At 63.9% G+C, this 23,481-nt stretch overlaps 3 protein-coding genes across 8 annotated transcripts; 2 read left to right on the top strand and 1 right to left on the bottom strand.

Moving 5' to 3' along the window:
- Positions 1-698: 698 nt before the first annotated feature.
- CYBC1 (cytochrome b-245 chaperone 1) lies at positions 699-5,451 on the top strand. The gene is made up of 7 exons (XM_070394930.1): positions 699-762; positions 1,443-1,566; positions 2,002-2,043; positions 2,556-2,629; positions 3,171-3,267; positions 3,816-3,960; positions 4,287-5,451. The coding sequence occupies exons 2-7, from the start codon at positions 1,482-1,484 to the stop codon at positions 4,405-4,407; spliced, it is 564 nt and encodes a 187-aa protein (XP_070251031.1). The 5' UTR covers positions 699-762; positions 1,443-1,481; the 3' UTR covers positions 4,408-5,451.
- HEXD (hexosaminidase D) lies at positions 5,386-15,728 on the bottom strand. 6 transcript variants are annotated; one of them, XM_070394923.1, is made up of 13 exons: positions 15,152-15,728; positions 13,212-13,350; positions 11,345-11,454; positions 10,212-10,299; positions 9,819-9,983; positions 9,323-9,506; positions 8,491-8,613; positions 7,973-8,168; positions 7,220-7,302; positions 6,833-6,911; positions 6,658-6,759; positions 6,297-6,386; positions 5,386-5,889 (listed from the first exon to the last, which is right to left on the bottom strand). In XM_070394923.1, the coding sequence occupies exons 2-13, from the start codon at positions 13,293-13,295 to the stop codon at positions 5,598-5,600; spliced, it is 1,596 nt and encodes a 531-aa protein (XP_070251024.1). In that variant the 5' UTR covers positions 13,296-13,350; positions 15,152-15,728; the 3' UTR covers positions 5,386-5,597. The 6 variants fall into 6 exon arrangements, 5 of the variants coding, with proteins under 5 accessions (XP_070251024.1, XP_070251027.1, XP_070251026.1 ...); XM_070394926.1 differs by having other exon boundaries at positions 5,386-5,808; XM_070394925.1 differs by having other exon boundaries at positions 8,491-8,562.
- Positions 15,515-23,226, top strand: OGFOD3 (2-oxoglutarate and iron dependent oxygenase domain containing 3). Its single transcript, XM_070394929.1, has 9 exons — positions 15,515-15,717; positions 16,281-16,498; positions 17,863-17,938; positions 18,981-19,023; positions 19,737-19,801; positions 20,362-20,418; positions 21,387-21,540; positions 22,119-22,242; positions 23,023-23,226. The coding sequence occupies exons 1-9, from the start codon at positions 15,644-15,646 to the stop codon at positions 23,157-23,159; spliced, it is 948 nt and encodes a 315-aa protein (XP_070251030.1). The 5' UTR covers positions 15,515-15,643; the 3' UTR covers positions 23,160-23,226.
- Positions 23,227-23,481: the final 255 nt, after the last annotated feature.

The raw sequence follows: 23,481 nt of genomic DNA, 5'->3' as shown, positions 1-23,481 counted from the left end.
TCATGTAAATATCTGATATGCAGGACGGTCTTAGGCGACCCCTGTGAAAGGGTCGTTCGACCGCCAAAGGGGTCGCGACCCACAGGTTGAGAACCGCTGCCTTAAGTACAAGGATTCCCAGTGGTTCCTCCAGGGCAGCGCCAAGCGGCCTCTCTGCCACCCGGTGAGCCACAGCTAGTCCTCGGCCAGAGGCCCAGATCGCGGCCCGGGCGCAGAGTGGGGTCCTCGCTGGGAGCCCCTTCATGGCCTGGGGCTTCTGCCTTGCTTCTTGCCATTCTCTATAGGCCAGTTTACTCCCCCTCAGCCTCCTTGCTACAATCCCGTTAGTCAGTCATCATATTAACCTCTGTTCAAAGCACCGTGCGCTTCTCCCTCCTGAACGGACCGTGTAAATACATCCGCCCGCACACGTAGTGCAGCATCTCTGGAAGGAACGGGAGCCCCTGTGCGGGACCGTGCGGTGCTCTGAGGGCACCTGAGGGCCCCGCACGGTGCCGGGGCGGTTGGGGCCGTCCCTCCGCCCCTGTCCCGGGGGTAAGTGCGGAAGCCGGCGCCGGCCGTTTCCTCCGCTCATTGCGCCAGGGTCCGGCCGTTGGAGGATGCGCCACCGCTCGTCTCTGCCATCTGCTCAGCGCCCACCTCCAGGTTCCCGAGGCCCGAGGCCCCGCCCCGGAAGTCGGGCCCGCCCCGCCCCCAGACCCGGAAGTGGGCGCCCGCCCCTTGGCTCCAGGCTCCGTCCCGCGCCTCTGGTCCGCGCTCTCGGTAGGCGCCGGGCGGGGGCCGCCGTCGGGGAGGCGCGGGGAGCGTGCGGGCTCCGCCATCGGGGGTGCGGGCGCGGGAGGCGACGCGGGGCTGCAGGGGCCCAGGCGGTGCCCTCGCTGCGCGGGCCGGTCCCGGAGGGAGCGCGGCGCTGCGCCCGCCGCTGTCCGGGGTTTGGGTTGACGTTGCAGGGACCCTCTGGGCGGCGCCCCAGAACCGGCCCCCGCGCCCGCGTCCTGCGGACATCGGTCTGCCAGGTGCTCCTCCGCGCGTGCGGGTCAGCCGCTGGGGACGCACCGCGCAGCCGGGGCGACCGCAGGGCCGGCTCCCGGGGCCGCGCTGGGCAGACTCTGCCGAGATGAGACCCGCAGTTCCGGGTTTTGGCGGGACCGGCCCGGGGAAACGAGGGCGGTCCGCTAGGTTCTGGCGGGTCCCGGAGCCTGACGGCCACTGGGGCGCAGGTGCCTGAGACAGGTTTGCAGGTGCGATGGGCGGCGGGGGGCAGTGCCCGTGGACGGTGTGAGTCCGAGCGGGCGCGCGGCCCCGGCGCAGTCCGTGTCGCCGAGCAGAGCAGGGCCTCCCTCCCAGAGGCAGCGGCCCCCCGGGCCCCGGTGATCTGGGGGGCCAGCTGGAGGGCCCTCGCCTGGCCAGTGGCCCCAGCTGTGCGTGTCCGCCCTCCGCAGCCGGCCTCCCGCTGAGCGTGGCGTCCGCGCGGCCCCGGGATGTACATGCAGGTGGAGACGCTCTCCGGTTCCCGCCTCCATCTGAAGAGGGCGCCGGGCATCCGGTCCTGGTCCCTGCTGGTCGGTAAGGGTTTCCATATTTCACCCCAAATAAGAAACGTCACTTTAAAAATGGGGGAAAGTGACACTGAAGTTTTCCTTCCTTGTTTTACTACCAGTCCTTCTTTCCCATGACCCTGCACGTGGCCTCCTCCGTTTCTCCTCAGCTGTCGTGTTGTGACCCTTCATGTAGTCCTGTCTTCATTCCATACCTTATACTGTCGGGGTAACCCCCACGCTGGCTCCTCCCTCCGACTCCCAGTCGGCTCTGGGTCCTCGGAGACGCATGTGTCACCTGCATACTGTGAATGGCACGTGCCATGTTTGTGAAGGAACTCCCCGCTTCTGAGCCTGCTGGTCTCTCCCTGCTCCCCGCCCCGCAGCCATGGCTGGTCCTGGGGAGGGGGCGGGCCCTGGGCTGGCGGTGGTCCCACATAAGGTCCTTGCTTTCTCTCTGCAGGAATCCTGTCCATCGGCCTGGCTGCTGCCTACTACAGTGCAGGTGAGAAGCAGCGTCTGCTTCCACAACTTCCTGGCTCTTTGGAAAACAGAGAGAAGGAAAGCCCATCATCGTGACCCACCAAGGCCTGGACTCGGCCTCGGGGAACGCTGCCCGCCCCTCTGCCTCCTAGGGGCTGCCGGGCGCAGCCACACCTCTGTGTGCTGGTGGATTCTCCCTCATGCCCGGCACTTCTCACTGTATCTTGGGCATTTTCCTGGGACAACAAAGATTCCTCGAGAGGATGCTCTCTTGTATCTGCTTAGGCTCTGGTGCCGGTTGAGCCATACTCTCAGGCCCCCTCCTCTCCCCTCCGCAAGCCATGCTGTGATTGGCAGACACCTGGCTGCCTGTCTCGAGTAGACGCCCGGGGGGGCGGGGGGTGGGGGCAGAGCTGGGGCAGCGTGGCCCTGAGCATCTGGGAGAGCGGCCGCCCTGGGGGGAGGGACCCCTGTGGGCCCACAGCCTGCGCTCTCTGCTGCTGCTCTCACGGGCTGTGTCCTGTTTGTCCCCAGATAGTCTGGGCTGGAAGATCTTCTACGTCACCGGCTGCCTGTTCGTGGCCGTGCAGAACCTGGAGGACTGGGAGGTAAGGCTGCAGCTCGGCTCCCTGCTGAGACCAGCGCAGGGGCTCCTGGGAGCCTGGGCTCGGCCCTGGTGCTGTCCGGCATTGCTCCTGGGCCAAGGCATCCTCGGAAGCCTTTTTCTCCTAGAAGCTCTTCGTGGCTGTTTTTACCCAAATTCTTTCCTCCCGAGGTCACCGTAGCGCAGAATGAAACGGGGCCAGTCCGCTTTCTCGGTGGCCACCCCCTCTCCCTTGTCCCTCTTCATGACCCTTTGAGCTGCCTGGCCCTGTGCTGCTCTCAAGTTCCCTCGTTGGGTGACCTTGGCCACTGTCCTTGTCCTTGAACACCTGCCTCGAGGCCCCAGGCCCCTGTGCTCACACCTGTCAGGGTCTCGGTCAGGCTGCAGGTGTTCGGCTTTGGCAGAGCAGCTTGGGCGCTGGCGTTGGGTTCTGACTGGGATGGGAAGGGCAAGGGTGGGACAGTCGGCGAGCCAGGCCCTCCGGGGTTCGTGTGGGCGGCTCCTGCCCAGCGGTCAGCAGCCGGTGACGCTGTGGCCGTTTCCAGGAAGCCATCTTCGACAAGAGCACCGGCAAGGTTGTGCTGAAGACGTTCAGCTTGTACAAGAAGCTGCTGACCCTCCTCCGAGCAGGACACGACCAGGGTGAGGCGCTGGGACTGAACGGGACACGGCTACCCCGGGCTGGACGGGGCAGCCAGGGCTGAGTGACGGCTGGGACTGGGCCTGAGGCCTGGGTCCAAGCTGGCTGCTCGGTAGTCAGGGTTGTATCCCGCCTCGGGGGGGTGTGGGGGCCCCTCGACACGGCCTGGCTATTACCAGGCAGCCCCAGCTCATTGCCCGGCCACTCGGGACCAGGAAGGCTCTCTCAGCCATTGGGGAGATGAAGCAGAAAGACGGGGGGACAGGCAGGCCTTTCGAGGCCACGATGGGCCAGATGTTCCTTCTCACCAGACTGGCCGTGACCCGGCAGCTGCAGGACCCTGCGCTGTGGCCACTGACCTGTGTGACAACAAAAGTCGGGGTCTGGCTGTTTCCTGGGGTTCGGCCTCAGACACAGTGACCGACGCTTTCTGCTTCATGGCAAGCGTGGCATGGTCCTCTGCAGAGTGGCCCGGAAGTGACCGCGCCCGCACGGGGGGGGGGGGGGGGGGGGGGACGCTGCCCCTGACCCGCCCTGCCCTGCCCCCCAGTGGTGGTCCTGCTGAATGACATCCGGGACGTGAACGTGGAGGAGGAGAAGGTGCGCTACTTCGGGAAGGGCTACGTGGTGGTGCTGCGCTTCTCCACCGGCTTCTCACACCCCCTCACCCAGAGCGCCATCATGGGCCACCACAGGTGAGCGAGGACGGGGCTGGGACTGGCCTGGGCCCCTCACCCATCACAAGACGCCCAGCGTGGCGGGGCACAGGGGAAGGGGACCGTGGGGAGGCTGGGGCAGGCGTGCCACCACCGTTAGGCGATGTCGGGGTCCCCATGAGGACAGGCAGAGCATGGGGACCTTGGGGTTCCAGCGGGACAGGGCAGGGCAGGGGCCAGGTGAGGATGGGGACCAGGACGGAAGGTGCTGGGTCCTGGTGGGGAGTTCTCGGGCGTGGGAGGTGCATGGTTTGGGTGCACCTCTCCCGTGGTAACCGCCCTCCCTCCGGTGCCGCCCGGCCCAGCGATGTGGAAGCCATCGCCAGGCTCATCACTAGCTTCCTGGAGCTGCACCGCCCGGAGAGCCCCGAGGAGCTGTCTCAGAGCAGCGACGGCGAGTCCGACAGCCCCACCGAGCAGGGCTGACCCGGGAGCCCGCAGCCGTGTCTCTGATGGTGCCTCAGCAGGCCAGCCTTCCTCCTCACCACCCGTGTCCCTGGCAGCCCCCGGGCGGGGCCCTGGGCCACTCCTGCTACTTGCTGCTGCCTCTGCGTAGAACCACGGCTGGGCTCCAAGGTGCCCGGGGAGGGTGTGGCCTCGGATCTGCCTCTGGGAGCCAGGCGGCCCCAGCCTGGGCGGCGTGGCCTGGTCTGGGCTGGGCTGACCCACCCCACAGCCCACCAGCCGGGTGTGCTCCAGCCTCTGAAAGGGGAGGGGGGCCAGGCTCCCCAGGGCACGGCCTGAGGCTGGTATTCCTGCACCCGACTGAGGTTGGCCACACGGTCCCGGGGGAATTCAGCTCCAAGGTCACTGCGAGGCTTCAGCTTGTCTTGGACCAACCAGGATGGTGCTGGGCTGTCCTGGGGCAGATCTCCTCCCTCCCGTCCCGTCCCCTCAGCCCCGGCAAAGCCCGCTTGGCGAGAAGAGTTCTCCAGCCTCGTGCACTGTTTGAAGCCGGGACCTCGCTCTGAGAAGCCAGAGGCAGCTTCTCTGGAACCAAGAAGACGTGTCAGCCGGGCCCCTTTGTGGGGCAGGAAGCGGGCTGCACCCATAGAATGGGCACTGAGCGCCTCGGGCAGGTGCAGCGGGCAGAGCCGGGATCGCCCATGGGGCTGCGGCTGCTGGGTGACATGGACCGCGGTTCCTCCGGGTCTCCCTTCTCAGCAGGGGCTGCGACCAGCCCTTGGCTTGGGCACATGTGGCTCGGACCTGCTCTGAACCGCTGTACCGAGCTGTGCAGGTCCGCTCCCCCTGGGGGCTGAGAGGCTCCGGGAGGGAGGGGCCTGCTCCCCCCCTCCATCCCCCCCACACACACCCCGGGCGGGATTGTTGTGGACCCTCTGGGCCCTGCGAACACCCGAGTGCAGCCAGGCGGGAGCGAGGTCGGTCACATTCCTGCCAGCCTGACCTCTAGCTTCTACTCTCCTTTTTATTCCACGAGAATTAAAGTTCTTCGTGCAGATCAGTGAACAGGGCCCTACGGGCGTCTCCTCCCGTTTCAGCTGCCTTCTCCCCATGATCACCTGCGCCGAGGGGCCTGCTGCCTGGTGTCCTGGGCTCAGCAGGAGGCGAGTGTTGGGCCAGACAGCTGGACGGGGTGTGAGAGGCCCGTGTCCTCAGGGGCACTGGCCTGCACCGGGGCCGGGGCCGGGGCCAGCTGGTGGGGGTGGGGGGCTGGCGGCCTCGAGGTCCTGCAGCAGCGCCTGCAGCTGCCCCAAGCTGGGGTGCACGTTCTCCTGCAGCCACTCCTCCACGGTGTCCTCGGGGAAGACGCGGTGCAGGGCGGCCGCCAGCTCCTGCACGAGGGCGCTCCACCTGCCCAGGAGACTGAGGCCCCAGCAGCCGTGAGGATCCCGTGCATCAGAGCAGCTCTGTGCCTGTTTACTCATCCGTGCAACGCGCTGTCGCCTTGTTGGGAATCAATGACTGAGGACACATTTTAACATCTGAACCTGGGATTTCCTTAAGACCTACACCCATCAAGGGTACACAGCACTGACACTCAGTAGGGACAGTCTGCACGGAGCCCAGTGCCCAGAGGACTGGCTGGCAGGACCCTGTCTCCTTGGTGCCAGGGAGGACGCGAGCTCATGCCAGCTGGGGGGCCAGGATGGGCCCCGGGGTCTGGCTCCACAGTGAGCCTGGACCCTGCCCGGTCATTCTGGTCACCCTCCCTCAGGCTGGGAACACGCTGGCTTCACTAACGTTCAGGGGCACCTGGGAGTCCAGGCTCGGGACAGCCAATGGCCACAGAGCAGCCCCGTGTGGCAGAGGACGCCAGCTCCGGGGGTGGGCACGGCGGGGGCGGGGGCTACCTGAGCGCCTGGGGCTGGATGTGCTGGATCATGACCGGGTGGATGAGCTTCCGCCTGCGGTGGTAGGGGCTGAACCAGCCTGTCACATACCTGGGGGAAGCACCATACAGGTGGGCACCAGCACGGGGGCCAGGAAGCCTCGGGGGTTTTCAGTAACACCTCTGAGGTCATTCCCGTCTCCCAGGCATTTTAACAAGTTGTTTTCCCCCCAGAAAGTTTTGGTGCAGGATGGGCAGGCCCTCGCCCTGGGTGTGTGTGTCGGGGTGGGGGGGGGGGGCACTCCCCTGTGCCCACACTCCCCTGCACCCCCTCTCCCCGTGCCCACACTCCCTGTGCCCCCTCTCACCCGGGCCCCGCTCACCTGTCCCTCTGCAGCATCTCGTCCACAGAGCTGCGCAGGTGCAGGCTGACTTGGATGACGAGGGCCAGGATGTCACTGCCAGGGAAGGAGCCGGTCCCCTCGCTGCACAGAGAACCCAGGCACTGAGATGGGGCCGGGCGTGAGGGGAGGGGCAGTGCTGAGGCTGGGGGATCACCTCAGGACGCCGGCGATTTCCAGGCTCGAGATCCCGAGCAGGTTCTGCACTCGTGCCCTCGCGTCCTCGGTGAAGCCTCCTGAAACCCAGCAGGGGTGGCAGGTCCGTCACCGCTCTGGGCACATCACGGCGCTCCCGTGGCGCCCACCAGCCCAGGCACCCGGATGTCCCTGCAGCCAAGGCAGAAGCACTGTCCTACCCCAGGCGGCATGGGTTTCTTTTCAGGGTTCATTGTGTCCGGGGGCACGTCCCCGACTTCCTAGCCTGTCTTGGGTTTAGGCTTGGGAACCTGGCTGCGGTGGCGGAGTGGGGACAGGAGCGTTGTCCCGAACGGCTGAGGAAGGCCGCGGCCTAGCCCCGGCCTCCAGGGAGAGCAGGGCACCTTACCGTGCAGGAGCGACTGCAGACAAACGGCCAGGGACGGGATGCCCACGGGCAGCAGCTCACACAGCACAGAGAAGTGGTCGTACCTGAGCCCACAGGAGAGGGCGCTCAGCTCCAGCTCTGGGCAGCGGACGCTGGCACCAGTCCCTGCACCGAGAAGCGTCTGCAGAGCTGGCTGCTGCCTCCGGAAGCACCCTTGGCTCCCGGGTGTGCAGGCCCATCTGCCGCCCTGTGGGCTCAATGCTCTGTGGTCGCCACCCTGAAATCCTCAGAGTTCGGCTTTGTGAGCGGGGGCGGAGGGCATGGCTCCCCTCAGAGGCCCTGCCTCCGGCTGCCGCAGGTCCACTCTCCCTGCCCTTGGTGCCAGGGCCACCTGGTCTCTCCCCCAGCCCCAATCCTAGGTGAGACTTGGCCAGGACCAGGGTCCATTCATAGCTCAGATCTGCAACTGGTACGAAATCGTGAAGAGCCGGTTTCTGTCCTGGTCCCCACTGTGCAGGAGCCGCTGCGTGTGGCCTCCCAGAGGCTGCAGACGGTGGACGGGCACGCGGGCCACAGGGCGGGGCCAGGAGGGCAGCATGCCCTGGGCAGAGTTTGGGGGCGGCTACAGGGTATGAGGGGCCCTGGCTGCTCCCCCGCCACCCCCAGAGCATCTGCCCTTCCCTCCCGGTCAGAGGCCCAGCCTGGATGGCGAGGGCGGTGTGTCCTGGCCACGGGAGCTGCCTCGCCCTCCAGGACGGGCTCCGGGCGGCTCACCTCTGCCAGCCGGTCAGGATGATGCCCTGCAGTGTGTCTTTCCGCCCTTGGGCTGCCACCTGCAGCCACTGCAGGTTGTTCTGGAGGTGGTGCTCGACGGGGGGCAGGGCCTGGCTCGGCCCCGTGGCCCCCTTGAAGGCGCTGGCGGCCCACAGGCGGGGGAAGCCGCACTGCCGGTACTTCTCCATGAGGAGGGCTGACGAGACAGCGAGAGGTGTGCCCGGGCCAGGGCCGAGGAGGCTGCGGCCACCAAGCCCGGAACACGTGGCCCGACACCCGCCGTGCGGATGGAAACCACAGGAGCCCACGCCCGGCCTGGACGGCGCCCTCTCAGGGAGCCCACCTCCCGCCCCCACAGGACAGGCCATCCCGTGAGGACCGGCCACAGGACACATAGGCCACTCCCCGGGACCCGGCCCCCCGGGGAGTCTGCGGTGAAGCAGAGGCAGCTCAGGCTCTGATGAGCCAGGAAAGGCCCCGTGTCCCCCCAGGGCCTCCCCCAGCGACTCGGTACTGACCCTTGCCCTGCACGTCCAGGTCAGCCCCGTAGTCCCAGAGCACTGGCTCCACCAGCTGCGGCACCCCGGACGCTGCAGGCGAGAGGCCGTGAGTGCCCGGCCGGCGGAATGCCCCGGCCCCTGCTGCTTGCATGAAAAGGGGACACATGCCATCTTTTCTACATGCTCCACACTGTGCTGCTCACGGTGGAAATGCCACGCCAGGAGCCAGCCAGCCCTGGGACGGCCCGGCCCAGGATCCCCGACCCAGCCCGCGGCCCAGCACTCCCCTGGGGGCACCAGGCCCAGGCGCAACAGGAATGTTCGCTAATTGGATTTAATTGTAACAAAACCGAGTTCAAACCCAGGGGGCCACGAGTGGGTGCTGGCTGAGCCTTGCGGAAGGTGGGCCTCCACGTGGGTCCCGGGCACCGTCCCGGCTCCGGCCAGAGCTCTGAGTGACCACACCAACCTCCCATCTCCGCCCAAAGCCTCAGGCCAGGACCTCACCAGCGTCCGTGCAGGGCAGGCTGGGGAGGCCGAGCAGGGCAGGCCGGGGAGGCTGAGCGGGCAGAGGGCCAGAGGGCGGGAAGCAGGGCTCCCTGTGGCCCAGCCGCCCACTCCCGATGGCCAGGGCCGCAGGCCTCATGGCCGCCCCAGGTCGGACCCAGCGCTCCCATCCTCCTGCCAGGCTCTAAGGGGCCTTCCAGGGGGAGGGCGTTTCCATGTGAGGACATTTAAACCGTGGCCGACAGGACTGTGGATGGCAAAGCTCTGCTGCGTTTGAACTCAGTCCCCTGAGCAGATGGGCTCAGCAGCAGCCGGCGCGTCCTCCCGTGGACGCGCCACTGACCTGACAGCTGGTCCTCGGGGATGTCCCGCAGCATGTCGTCCCACACCAGCGGCGTCGTGGCCGGGTGCCGGGCCCGCACGTGGCTGGCCACGGCCCTCACGTGGGACAGGCACAGCGTGGCCGTGGTGTTCTGCTCCTGCTGCAGCCACTGCCTCGAGGCCTCGCCCTCCCCGAGGTAATAGACCTGGAGGAGGGAAGACAGGCCCGTCAGCCTCCAACCCGCCCGGGAGCGACCAGGCTGCCGTTGGAGCACCCAGGGCCGGGGCACGGGCACGGGAGGCGGCGGCAGTGGAGGGCGACCTGCCTCTTCGCCGAGACCTGAACTCCCCCTCAGGTTCCCTTCCACGGCAGCTCGAGGGGAAGGAGCAGATGTCCACCACGCCTGCTCTCTCTATCGTGGGCGCGTGGGCTGTTTTTCCCCCGAGGTGGGGGTGGCCTTGACGTGACGACACGGGAGCCTGTGGACCTGGGGGCGGAGACCTGACGCAGCACCCACCTCGTCGCAGCCGATGTGGAGCCACCGGGCTCCCGGGTGGAGCTCCAGCACCTGGTCGACCATGGCTCCCACCAGCGCCAGCGACTCCGCCTCGTGCGGGTTCAGGGTGTTGGGGAAAAGCGCCACTTCTCGGAGGTGGGCGAGAGCCTCATGCTTCAGCACAAACTGCGGGAGAGGACGTGGGGGGCGCTGGTCACACGGGGAGAGAAGCTCACGCCTGGACCGGACAGGCCGCGTCTGGGTTCAAACTTCCGACAGCGGCCGGAGGTCCCTGCCCAGCAGGTCTGACCCTCAGCCGGGCACGCCTGTCCGCAGGGGCTTCTGAGAGCCTGTCCCTGCAGCGCCCCCCGACCCCCACACCTGGGCGCAGGCGACGCCCGTCCGCCCACTCACCTCCATGTGCCCGAACGTCTGCACCAAGGGGACCACCTCGAGCTCGTGCGCAGCGGCCAGACGCAGGACCTCCGCGACCTCACCGGGGCTGCGAGACAGGGTCCCAGCTCCGCTCACCCCCCCCCCCCCCCCCCCCGGGACTCTCCCAGGAATCTACGCGGCTAACACCGAAACGCTCCACAACATTCTGGAGTTTCAGGGACGCTCCTGCTCTAGGACTTGGGCCGTCACGGCCTCGGGTGACATTTGCTGTTTACCAGCTACTCTCACCCAAACCCCCGGACGCTGGAGTCCCTGTACCAGAAACTGCCACACTCGGAGCCATGGCAGCGCAGGTCGGCAGGCGGGCGGAGGGCAAATTCCCCGCGGGCGTTAGGGCAGCCGTGACCTAAAAATGGCTTCTACGTTACTAAAGGATTCAGAGAAATATTTCCGTGTCCACTAATGGTTTTGTTGGGACACAGCCAGGCCCAGTCATTGACATGTCACCTATGTTAACAGAGACCAGTCGGGCACAGCCTGAAATGCTCCCCATCTAGTCTTTTTAAAAAATGTATTTTTTATTGATTTCAGAGAGAAAGGAGAGGGAGAGAGATAGGAACATCAATGATGAGAATCACTGATAGCCGGGCATGTGCCCTGACCGGGAATTGAACCGCGACCTCCTGGTTCATAGGTTGACGCTCAACCACTGAGCCACACGGGTCAGGCTGGGCTGTTTGTTACTGATTCACATGGACACCGTGATCTCGAAGCCAGCGAGAGGCACCCAGAGCACCATGTCTGTCATGAACTCTGAGCCTCTCCCCTTTAACCTCCACCTTCCCATGGGGACCCCTGTGGCCTCGGGAGCAGCCTCCTCCCCCAGCCTGGCACCTGTCAGAGCTCCTCCCGCACTTCACACCTGCGGCACCGAGATCACGCCCGTGGGGATCACGGCTTCGCTTACTTTCTCTACTATTCTGTGAACTCGGTTTATGTCTATAGCTGAAGACGTGCATTTAAAAAGACAGACCGGAGGGATTATCTCACTGTCGTGAAATTCTCGCCTGCCCTGCCCGCACCCCCAGGTCGCCACCCCCCACCCCTCCACCCCGTTTTCTCTGCAGGTGGCGACCCTCGCGGGCAGGTACCTGTACGCATGCGGGGCCCTCAGCAGCCTCAGGGGACCCTCGTAGGGAAACGTGTCTTCGTACTCGATGAGGAGGCCGTTGGCGCCCAGGGCACGGAACAGCGGGAAGATCTGGGGAGAGGGGCGTGAGGAAGTGACACGGCAGCACGCGGCGTCGCTCGCTCGGCACACAGGTCTCTGCCGGACCCCTCTCCTCCTGGGACTCTCGCCTGGAACGTGCGCTCTGTGTCATGTCCGCCAAACTCTCTAACGTAGTGACATGTTCAAGGGACACTGGGTGAGGGGACCACTCGCTCCACAGCTGCTGCCCCTGAACAGCAGCTCATGGCAGCTAAGCCGGGGGGGGGGGGGGGGGGGGGCCGGGCCAGCAGGGACAGACGGCCACAGTCAGAGCGCAGCTCACAGGAGCCGGGGGGGGGGGGGGGGGGGGGGGGGCGGCAGGGCTGGGGTTGGTGGTGTGCGGCTGGAAGGAACCGTAGAGGAAGTGGGGCCCAGCCGGCGTGGCTCAGTGGTTGAGCGCCGACCTATGAACCAAGAGGTCACAGTTCAGTTCCCGGTCAGGGCACGTGCCGGGGTTGTGGGCTCCATCCCCAGGGTGGGGCGTGCAGGAGGCAGCCGATCCGTGATTTTCTCTGATCATTGGTGTTTCTCTCTCTCCCTCTCCCTTCCTCTCTGACATCAATAAAAATATATATATATATATATATATATTTTTAAATATATTTTATTGATTTTTTACAGAGAGGAAGGGAGAGAGATAGAGAGTCAGAAACATCGATGAGAGAGAAACATCGATCAGCTGCCTCCTGCACATCTCCTACTGGGGATGTGCCCGCAACCCAGGTACATGCCCTTGACCGGAATCAAACCTGGGACCTTTCAGTCCGCAGGCCGAAGCTCTATCCACTGAGCCAAACCGGTTTCGGCAATAAAAATATATTAAAAAAATAAAAGGGAGCACAGGCGTGGCTGGTCCTGGCTCCCTCACAGCCTCCCTCCCTCCTCCTCCCCATTACGCCACCTTTATTTCAAAGGATACGAACTCCTGCCCTCAGGATTGCTAGGACTAGGTTGTGTGTGCGACACAGAGCTGGGACCTCCTTCCCGTCAGGCGCCACGCAGGGTGACAAGCGGCCCCCTGCAGATACGGGAACAGCAGCCTGTGCCCAGGCGAGGCCGTCCAGGGCTCGTCTGACTTGTCCACTCCTGTGGACATTGCTGGCAAAGCGTTCTTTCCCTAGAGCAGCGGTTCTCAACCTGTGGGTCGCGACCCCTTTGGCGGTCACACGACCCTTTCACAGGGGTCGCCTAAGACCATCCTGCATATCAGATATTTACATGACGATTCATAACAGTAGCAACATTACAGTTATGAAGTAGCAACGAAAATAATTTTATGGTTGGGTCACAACATGAGGAACTGTATTTAAAGGGCCAGAAGGTTGAGAACCACTGCCCTAGAGCCTGAGACTTTCTGAGACAGGCTGCAGGGAAGGAGGGCGTCAGCTGGGAGTAGAAGTCAGCCGTAATGCGTCATAAAACCGTGATCGGTAATTAACTGTAAATTACAAAACCACCGACACCCTCACGTCCTGTCGACAATGTCTGCAGAGACCCTATTTTCATACCAGGTCCCGGTCACAGGTGAGAGGGGCCAGGAGTTGAACGTATCATTTTGGGGGACACATTCAGCCCACGGTGAAGAGGTTGGGGGTCTCTTCATCCTGTTTTCCCTTTGACTCTCCTGGCTGCTCTGTGGCCCAGCCAGACCCCCGCAGCTGAGCTCTGAGCACACATTTCTACAGGACACTGCCCGCACCTTTAGAGACCAACCCGGGGGCTCCCCTCGAGGTAAAGGGGGCTCCCACCTCCGAGAGGTACGAGACCTTCGGCGGGGCTCCTTTAAGGTCCAGGTGCACAAACCGCATCTCGAACGGTGAGGAGCCCGACATCTCGCCGTTTTGGGGGAAGTCACACGACAAAGACCTCTCGTTCGGGCCCTTCTTCCTGGTAGAGAAAGTCAGAGTTAGGAGCGAGCCCCCTGCTTCCTGTCCAGCTCAGCTATTAGCGAGGGGGATACTCACTCCCCCGACACGGCTCACACATCAAGGCGTGTGTCTCAGTGTGGTCTGCCCCTGAAGTGGACCAGCACTGGCTCCCTCATCGGAGGCTCTGGTCTGGGGTAACAGGCGTGCCTGCCAGGGGTTCTCCGTCTCAAAGGCCCTTCATCATCGAAAACAGGCAGGTGTCTCCAAACACTATGTCAGGCCCCACAATACGTCTTAGTAGAAAGTTTATCCTCAATTTTATTTTCCTTTGGATAACATCACAAATATTTACATGTCTAGAGCTGACGTCAGCCGCTTGCATGAAGAAGCTGCAAACATTTCCGCTAGGTCAGAGAAAACTGCCCAGGATTTAAGACAGGCCATGGATTGGCATGTTGAATAACTACCTCGTTCACCTGAAACTCACATAATACTGCATGTCGACTATGCCTGAATTTTTTTAAGGGCAAAAATTTTAATTGTTTGGAAAATGGCTGAGCCACACGTGTCTCAGGGCTGGCTGGCTTATGCTGATGTGAAGGGAGTGTTTGGATGACAAGGAAGCAGCTGGAAATAGGGAAATCTTTTTTTTTTTTTCTACTATAAGAGCACAGAGGATTAATGGGAAAATAAACCCTTGCTATATTGGTCACAGATACAGTTCAGTAACTCCAACTACTCCTCCGCACAGGCTCATAAACCTGGCCTTGAGGAGTCTGTAGTGCAGAGGGGAGACAAAATAGATGAATTCAGAAACCAATCCACTTGATGTCTTTTAAAAAGGAATTACAGCCCCAGCCGTTTGCTCAGAGGTTAGTGTCTCGGGTTTGATTCCAATTAAGGGCACGCATCTTGGTCGCAGGCTCAACCCCTGGCCCTGGTCAGGCGCCTGCAGGAAGCTACTAATTGATGTGTCTCTCACATCGATGTTTCTCTGTGTCTCTCCCCCTCCTTCCACTCTCTCTAAAAGTCAATGGGAAAATATCCTCAGGTGGGGATTAACAACAACAAAGAAATTATATTCAAGACAATCTCAGTGATGAAATTCTTAAGGCAACTACCCAGCCAAGGAGGTAGATGAAATTTATGAAAAAACATTCTGAAAAAACGGCAATGCTTTTTAAAGCTGAACTGTTTTAAAATCTTACAAACCAAACCGACTTTTCAGCGAATAGATTTAAAAGAGGCATTTCGAGCTGAGAGATCTGCATTGGTCACGTGTGCGTCTCCCATTCAGACAGAAATCCTGCTACTCCTGTAACAATGGGGTAAAAAGAGCGGGGACTGTTGCACGTGAGAATTATTTTTTTACTATTGGTTTTTAGAGAGAGAGGGAGAGGGAGAGAAACATTAATGCTCTCCCCATGGGCTGCCTCCTGCACGCCCCCCACTGGGCATTGAGCCCCTGGCCGGGAATCAACCTGAAACCTTCCGGCCGGCTTCCTGCTAAAACGCAAAGGAACAGAAGCGAGAAGTCAGCTCCAGCTCGTGAGCGCCAATTCCTTTGCTTCCCTCCTGCGAGAAGCTACAGAAATGAGATCATTTCAGGGACTCGGGCCACTGTCCCTGCTGGTCCAGCAGTTCTGTCGCTGGTTCCGCGGCTCCCGGGTCGGGGCCCACGGCCCGGAGTGGCCTTCGATGGCACCCCCGTCCCCAGTGCCAGGACTGCGGGGCAGAACCCTTTTCAGTCCAACAGGCCCTGGACGGCTTCCTTCCTACCCGCCCCCCCGCCCCCCAATCCCCATCAGTAAGTGACTCACCTTCAGACTCAGTTCTCAGGAATGAGCCTCATTGCTAACTCGCTTATCCAGAATCCTAGGTGTCTTGACAGGGCTGGTTCCGACTCACGGCTGACCCAGAGGGCCTGCGGGTCCCCTGCTGAGCACCACGTGCCAGCGCTCGGGGTGGCAGACCCCAGAGGGCGCGGGCGCGGGCGCTGGAGGAGGGCGCGGGCGCTGGAGGAGGGCGCGGACCCGGGGAGGAGGCGCCGGGAGGGGAGGCGCGCGGCACCCGGAGGCTCGGAGCTCCGCGGGTTCAGGCGGGCGGGGCGGGGCGCCTGCCGGGTGCGCGCCGGGGTCCGCTGGCAGCGCTCGGCTGGCGATTGCTCGGGTCTGGCCGCCAGCCCCGGAGTGGACGGCCGAGCGTGTCGCCCCGCGTCCCCCGGCCGCGCCTGCCTCGCGCTCCCTTTCGCGCCGCTCGTCCCGGCTCCGGCGGCTCCCGCGTTCGGCCCGGCTCCGTGGCGGGCTGGCCCGATGGCGCCTCAGCGGAGGGGCGCGCCCAAGGCGCCCGAAGGCAGCGGGACGGCCGAACGCAGGCGCCCGAGCAGGTACTGGCAGCCCGGAGGGAGGGCGAGAGCTGGGCGGCAGCGGGCCGGGCCGTGGGCGTGGCCGGTGGGGGCTGCCTTGTGGGCGTGGTCTGTTCGGCGGTGGGCGTGGTCAGCCGGGTGTGGGCGGGGTCGTCAGCGGGAGGCGGGGCTGCCCTGGGAGTGTCGTCCGAAAGTGGGCGGGGCTGTCGTGTGGGTGGGTGGGGCCAGCAGAATCCCGCCCCCACAGGCACCCTCAGTCAGCCTGGCAGCCCAAAGCCGGGGTGGCTTGGGCCGGGGATCACGGGGTGGAAGGAGGGCTCCCCGCCCGAAACCTTAACTGACCCCCAACCCCGTATGTGGCCATGGCTCCACGCCGGACTCCCCACGTTCCCACCGCACTCCACCCGCTGGCAGGTGCCTCTGTTGACTGACAGTAGCTCTGACCGCGGTTAGTGTAGGGGCAGGTCAGGGCTGCGAGCCGCGGTGGACGTGCCTCTGGTCGCCATGGTCTGCCTTCCAGCCCACGCCGGTGCCGGTGCCGGTGCCGGTGCCGGTGGGGACCACGGTGTGCGTTCTGTCCTCAGCGTGAAGAGCGCCCGGGCGCCGCGGGAGGTGCGGAGGAAGTGGCTGAGAGCCGCCGTCCTGGGGGCTGCTGCCGCGCTCGCCGCGTTCCTGCTCTGGGGCAGCCAGGGCGGCGATGACGGGGTCACCGAGGTCCTGGCTCGCCGCGGCGAGATCCTGCCCGGCAGGTTCATTGAGGTGCCCTGCTCCGAGGATTATAACAGTCACCGGCGATTTGAAGGTAGGCGGTGCCCTGGTGCCCCAGGAAGGGCGGCGCGTTAGCAGGAAACGCGGTGTGTTTAACATGCGTGTCTTTTGCTACAGTGCGTCGGTGGGGATCAGGTGGAAAGGGTGGGGGTGGCAGGTGACCTTTGCCCTTCCCGGGTTTGTTACCTCACCAGGGCTGGGGAGTGCCGGTGTTTCAGGCCCTGCGCAGGGCAGGCCCGTTGGCCGCCTTGGAGGACCTGGGAGCCGAGGCCAGGGCTTCACGGAGGCCCCCGCACTGTGGGTGCTGCCCGATGGAGGAGGCTTGCCTGGAGGGTGCACAGGATTGGAGAGAGGACTGCGGACGTGGAAACCAGCAAAGGCACTGGCTGCAGAAAACGTGCAATCGGAACGTCACTGTCAGAGGCCCTTCTCGCACGTGGGCGCCTGTCCCATCCTGGCGCCCTCGGCTCTGAGAGGCCGGAGGAGGGCGAGGTCAGGGTCTGGTTAAGGGCCGAGGGTTGTGTCCGCAGGTGCCCCGAGGCCGAGAGCCGGCGGGTTCAGCACCCTGGAGAGAGCGCCGACCTCGGGGAGCGGGGCCGAGGCCGTGAGACCCGCGCCCTGGGGCCTCCGGCAGCTGCACATTCCCGCACGGCCCCCTGCTCCGTGGATGCTGCCTCCGTTTGAAAAGCCGCAGCCTGAGCGCCCGGGTTTTACAGGCAGAATTCAGTTTCTCTCTAAGTCAGAGCAAGGCTTTGAACTTGAACCAAGAAGTTGCCAAGTCCTTCCACCAGGGGGCGCTGTTGGGCTGCACATAAGGGGGTGTAACGGGAAGGAATGCAATGCTGGGGGGCGGGGGGTGCTCGTGCCGCTGAGCGCGGGGAAGGCGCGGGCCCTGTGGGTGGCGCTGTCTTAGGTGGCCTTTCCCTCGCAGGCCCAGGGTCAGGAGACCTTTTTCAGTGGCTGGAACTGAAGAGAAGTTTGCTTCCCGCCCATTTAATAATTCATCAACATCACACACCGTTGGAATGGGGGGGGGTGGGAATTCGTGTTTAATGGGGAGGGGGTATCAGGTTTGGGAAGATGACCAAGTTCTGGGGCTGGGTGGGGTGATGGCCGCACAGCCATGCGAGTGCGCTTCATGCCATTGAACTACCCGCGTAAAAATGGCGAAAGCGGCAAGTTTTGTGACGTGTATTTTACCACAATAAGAAAAACAGCGGGCGTGTATTTTATAGCCTCTGGGCAGCCCTTCGCCAGCCCTCTCCTCTCGTAGGGGAGAGAAGCAGGAGGGCCTCCTCACGCTGGGGGTCGCATCCCACAAACCCCATTGTCCCCAGGGAGGGCCTCCCACAGGCTTTGTCACCGGCCGACCTCTCACCCCGGCTCCTTTCTCTCCAGGCTGCTCCCCTACCAAGTGTGGCCGGGGCATCACCGACGCCGTCATCACCAGGGACGAGGCCCGGCGGATCCGCAGGTAGGACGGACGCACCCCGAGCTTCTGTCCCGAGCCAGCAGGAATCTGGGGCTGGGGGCGCGGAGCAGGAGGGGAGCTGAGAATTACTACCAACAGGATGACTTAGAGAATTCATTTACAAGTTCCTGTGTGCTCCCAAGACAAGGGTAGGCGTGTCTGGTTTCCAGGAAAGGCTGCTGCCCGCTGTGAAGCAGGTTCCCCCCGGAGCGGTTCTGACCCGTTCGGGTGGTCGGGTCGGGGTGCTGCCTGCGTAGAGGCTGGGCGTTCGCCCAGCAGGTGGTCACTAGGAACTGGCTCCGTGTCCTCCAGAACTGGGTGGGGATCAGCCCTTCGGCCACTAGCAGTGACTCGTATGGGCAGGAATCTCACTCAGAAGCAGGTGGGTTTTCCTGGTCGAAATGTTAAAAACAGGATCTTCCAGCTTGGGCTTTCCGATGAGCTGTTCACACACAGAATGTCTTTGGAAGGAGTGGTGAGTGGGCGAAGTCTCGCCCTTGGGCTGCGGTCAGCATTGTTGGCATCCGCAAGCCGGACGCCGCCGAGCGAGTCCGCTGGGAGGTGCTCCCGTCCCGTTCCAGACGACGCTGTGGGCTCTTTGGCGAGGGCACTGGCTTAGGGTTGACCTTCCGGGCAGCTTGCTGGGCGCTACAAGCACCTGCTCAAGGCACTGGAGGCTCTCGCCTCCTCGTGGTCGGTGGTGCTGTCAGGTCAGCAGGGCCACCACGTGGCCTCGACTCCCTGACCTGGGGGTCCCAGAGGCTGCCCCCCAGCCCGTGGAGACAGGACAGGGTCCCCCTGGGGGCAGTGCAGCCACTCAGCACAGCAGATGGCATGGAGCCCACTTGTTCCCGAGCCGTGTTCTCTGTTGTCAACAGATGATAAAACATCGCCATTCACTCACTCAGCTTTGGAAGTTGAGCCCGTGGTCCCACCACGTGCTTACAGCCTGTTCGTGTTGCATTGATCGTGGGGGTGGCACTTGCCCGGCTATATCGTAGGTGAGGTTACTAACGAGTTTGACCTGAAGTGATCTCTCCCGCAGCATCGCGGAGAAGGGGCTCTCCCTGGGAGGATCCGACGGAGGGGTGAGTTGTATGCGGTTCCTGCTTCAGTTTTCTCTTGGCTCCTTTGTTTAATAAATGTCTTTATTTATGTCAGAGAGAGGGAGGAAAGGGAGAGAGAGACAGAAACATCGATGAGAGAGAAACATTGCTCGGCTACCTCCTGCACGCCCCCTACGGGGATCGAGCCCACAGTCCGTTAGTTTGAAACCTTGTTTCCTTGCGATCTCATTCGTCTGAGTGCTCGTTAGCTTGAGATCTCGATGGTTTGAGTTCTCGTGCGGTTTCCTGAACATGGACCCTCTGGGCGTGTGGAGCGTGGGAAGATTCCTTCTGTGTGGTTTGCTGACCCTGAGTTCTGGCACCACCTGCCCCGGACCCAGTCTAGGAGTAGAAACTCCTCCCAACTCACCCACAGACTTTGCTGGAATGTCTGAATGTGCCTGTGATCACCTGCCTGACCTTTTTTTTTTTTTAATATTTAAAGAAAAACGATTTTAAATATGATAATACTAGAGGCCCAGTGCACAGATTCGTGCACCGGTGGAGTCCCTTGGCCTGGCCTGCGCCCTCTCACAATCCGGGACCCCTCAGGGGATGTCGGACTGCCGGTTTTGGCCCCATCCCCGCAGGCCAGCCCGAGGGACCCCACCGGTGCATGAATCCATGCTTATAAGATCTTTGGTTAATCTCTTCCCGCCCTCCCCCCTCACGCTCTGCTCTGCCGTCTCTTGCAGGCGTCCATCTTGGACTTGCACTCGGGCGCCCTGTCTGTGGGGAAGCACTTTGTGAACCTGTACAGGTGAGAGTCTGCAGGGCGGCGGCCCCCTCGGCGCGACCTGAACTCGGGGTCTGAGCACTCCTTGGCAGGGACACCAGCGAGGCTGGCATCGGCGGCTCCGAGTCCTGGGTAAACCGTGACATTTGCCGCAGGAACGCGGGCCGGCAAGGACCGGAAGGCGTGGCCCTTCTCAGAAGCAGCTTCCTTGTTCTTCAAGCTTCAGGGCCCGTCTAGCATCGGGGCTTCTCGGGGAGCTGGGACCTGCTCAGGGCTCAGGCCCGGGGCCGCGGGCGAGCAGGAGAGGTGAGGCCGGCCGGCTCCCCGTGAGCCGTGTGAGCCTCTGTGGGGTCTGAGGGATTCTGACGGCTCTCGGGGCCAGGAGAAGACCAGACGCCCGCGCCCCGTTGCCGGCACCCTCCATGGGCTCGGCCATCCTGGCCCCTTCCTGCCCTTTATCCTCAGGTGTCGCTGTACAAACAGATCCGACCTGCAGGCCCGGCAGCTCTCGGGGGCCCGTGGGCCACCTGAGGAAAGACGGAATCTGACCGTGTGGCACGTGTTAACACTCCTTTCTCCCTCAGGTACTTCGGGGATAAAGTAGAGAACATCTTCTCGGAGGAGGACTTCCAGCTGTACCGGTGAGGAGGGCCCAGGGCCGCGCGGTGGAGGGGCCGGGCTGCGAGGGGGAGGGCGGAGCCAGGCAGGGCCGCCTCCTGCCCTCGAGCTGAGTAGCTGGCGTGTCGGTGAGCACGTGGCACAGGGCGGCACCGCCTCTGTGGGTCCTGCTAGATGGTCCCGACCACTAATGACCCGTCCAGGCCCCGGCCAGGAAGCAGCGGCCAGTGCGAGGCGGGTCACAGAGCCAGGCAGGCCCACAGCCTCGTCACGGCCCCACGAGCAGCTCCCTGGTCTGAGTGAGACATCGACCGGCTGCCTCCTGCACACCCCACACGGGACCGAGCCCGTGACCTGGGCATGTGTCCTGAGCGGGGATCGAACCGAGACCTCCTGGTTCCTGGGCCGACGTCACCCACTGAGCCGCACTGCCAGGCTAGATCGGTGTTCCTGCTGAGACGCCTGTGCACAGTCAGGGCCCTTGCCGGGCGGGAGTGTCCTTAGCTGGGGGCCGGCCCGTGGTGTGGAAAGGTTGGGATGGTGGACACACTGTCGTGCTCAAGCCGTCTCACTGGGGAGGTCATTTTAGGACCTGGCACGGGGCTGCAGGTGTGCGGCCTGGAGCCCAGCCCCCTGGACATGCCAGGGAGGGGCCTGTGTCTCCGGTCGCCCAGCCCCTGGCCGTGCACGGCTCACCCTCAGTCCGGCCTCCACGCTGCTCGGGAACCTGTGGGCTTGGGACGGGCGCTCACCTCCTGCCGCTGCCGGTCTGTCCCATGGCACCGCCCAGCCGGCTGGGACCGTGTCACCTCCAAGGGGCTGGTCCTCAGGGTCCGGGTCTCGCACACGATGCCCTGTGACACAGGTGTAGGGCGCTGTGTGCATGTCCATTTTCCGCCTTCCTCCAGTCCAGCCCCGGGTGGGCACAGCGGGACCGTGGGGGATCCTCCCCTCCAAGGCCACCGGCCCCGCTGACCGTGTCCTCCCACAGGGACGTGCGGCAGAAGGTCCAGCTCGCAATCGCCCAGGCCTTCGGCATCAGCGCGTCCTCGCTGTACCTGACGAAGCCCACCTTCTTCTCCCGCATCAACAGCACGGAAGCCCGGACGGCCCATGACGAGTACTGGCACGCGCACGTGGACAAGGTGGGCCTCCGGGCGGCTGGCGGGGGCACGCACCAGGCGCTTGTCCACGGCCACCCCAGCTCGGCTCTGCCCGGGCGTCCAAGCGTGTTCTCTATGGGATGCATGTTACCTTGTTGTTGTTGTTTTTATGTGTATTTTTTTATATATATATTTTTATTGGTTTCAGAGAGGAAGGGAGAGGGAGAGAGAAACATCAATGATGAGAGAATCACGGATCGGCTGCCTCCTGCACGCCCCTCACTGGGGATGGAGCCCGCAACCAGGGCATGTGCCCTGACCTCGCATGGAACCGTCACCTCCTGGCTCATAGGTCGACGCTCAACCACTGAGCCACGCCAGCCGGGCGACCCTGGTTTTTAAAAATCTTTGCTCCTCCCCCCGGAGAAAACGCAGGAGCTCTGGTTGCCACCCTCGCCCTGTGCGTCGACGCGTTGGCCGTGGGTCCCGCACCTGCTACTCCCGGGGAGCACGGGCCAGGCCAGACGTGGGTGCAGGAAAGCGCCCCTGAGGCGAGGCGGCGGGAGAGCCTCCTGCCGGTGCCGGCTCAGCTCAGCGGTGCCGCTCCCCCTCGCCCGCAGGTGACCTATGGCTCCTTCGACTACACCTCGCTGCTGTACCTCTCCGACTACCTGGACGACTTCGGCGGGGGCCGGTTCGTGTTCATGGAGGAGGGGGCCAACAAGACGGTGGAGCCCAGAGCAGGTGGGACCTGCAGGCGGCCCTGGGTGGGGGGTTTTGGGGCGGGTGCTGCGTTTATGGAGCGCCTGCTGTGCGCCCAGCTTTGCCTGGATCTGTGCCCGCTGGGCTGAGACCCCCGGGGGACCCATCTGTCAGAGGGTGAGGCAGCGTGGCTCCCACGCCTGCCCGGCCCCCTGCGCCCGGCCCCCCTGCACCCTGCACCTGCCCTGTGCTCCGCCCCGACCCTCCCCAGCGGGACCCAGCAGCTAACAATGAGCTCAGGGCCCTGCTGCCTCCACCGTGGGACACGGCGCTGCCATCGACCTTGCATTGAGCACACGGCTCATCCCCTCCCTCTGGGACCTGTGGGGAAGGAGAGCCAGGTCCTGGGGGGGCGTGCGGTGCCCCCTGGGGTTCCCGGGGGGCGTTTTAAGCCCAATAAATGCTTGAGTAGAACTTCTGTATCATGAAGGCCCCACTGTAAGCCACAGTGTCATCACAGACCCCCCCAGCGTGGCCCCAGGGCGCACACACACACCCGCCACATCTCCTGGTGCCTGGACAACGGGCCTGGGTGCCCTCGCCCTGCCCCGAGGGCCTGCCCGCCACTCCCCCAGATGCTGCGGGTTCCCTCCCTCTCGCCCTGCTCCCACGTGGGCTGTCCCGTGGGCAGGCAGTCCGGGGGCAGGCAGTCCTGGTTGCTGTGGGCCTCCCCCCGCCGCCTGGGTCCTGGTGCCGGTTTGGTAGGATGCAGGTTGCAGAGGCCACACGTGGCCGGGGTCACATCTCTCTCCTCCTCCCCAGGCCGCGTGTCCTTCTTCACCTCGGGGTCCGAGAACCTGCACCGCGTGGAGAGGGTGCACTGGGGCACCCGCTACGCCGTCACCATCGCCTTCACCTGCAACCCCGACCACAGCATCGCTGACCCGGCCTTCACGTAGCGCGGCCCCCGGGCTGCACGGGCCCCTCCCCTCTCTTCCCTCCCATGGAACAGGTGCCTTACAATCAGCTGCGTGTGACTGGCTAACGTCTCGGTTGTTTCACCTGCGAGTAGGGAGCCAGCCTTCTCCCCGCCCTGTGTCCCCTCGGTGCTGGGGGCACGGCCCCTCCCTCAGGACGGCTCCCTGTGCCCAGGTCGGGGTCCCGTCGCCCGGGACGATGCCCTGTGGGGCCACAGCTCCCTCGGGAAGGTCCCAGTGAGCAGGGCCTGGAGCCCAGGACCTGAGACACCAGCCGGGCCGTCCCATGAGGACACCTCTTCCA

This window comes from Myotis yumanensis, unplaced genomic scaffold (genome assembly GCF_028538775.1).
Source record: "Myotis yumanensis isolate MYYU_CA2020_CCGP unplaced genomic scaffold, mMyoYum1.0.hap1 SCAF_16, whole genome shotgun sequence".
Classification (NCBI taxonomy): domain Eukaryota; kingdom Metazoa; phylum Chordata; class Mammalia; order Chiroptera; family Vespertilionidae; genus Myotis; species Myotis yumanensis.
This window is presented reverse-complemented; position numbering and strand designations above follow the sequence as displayed.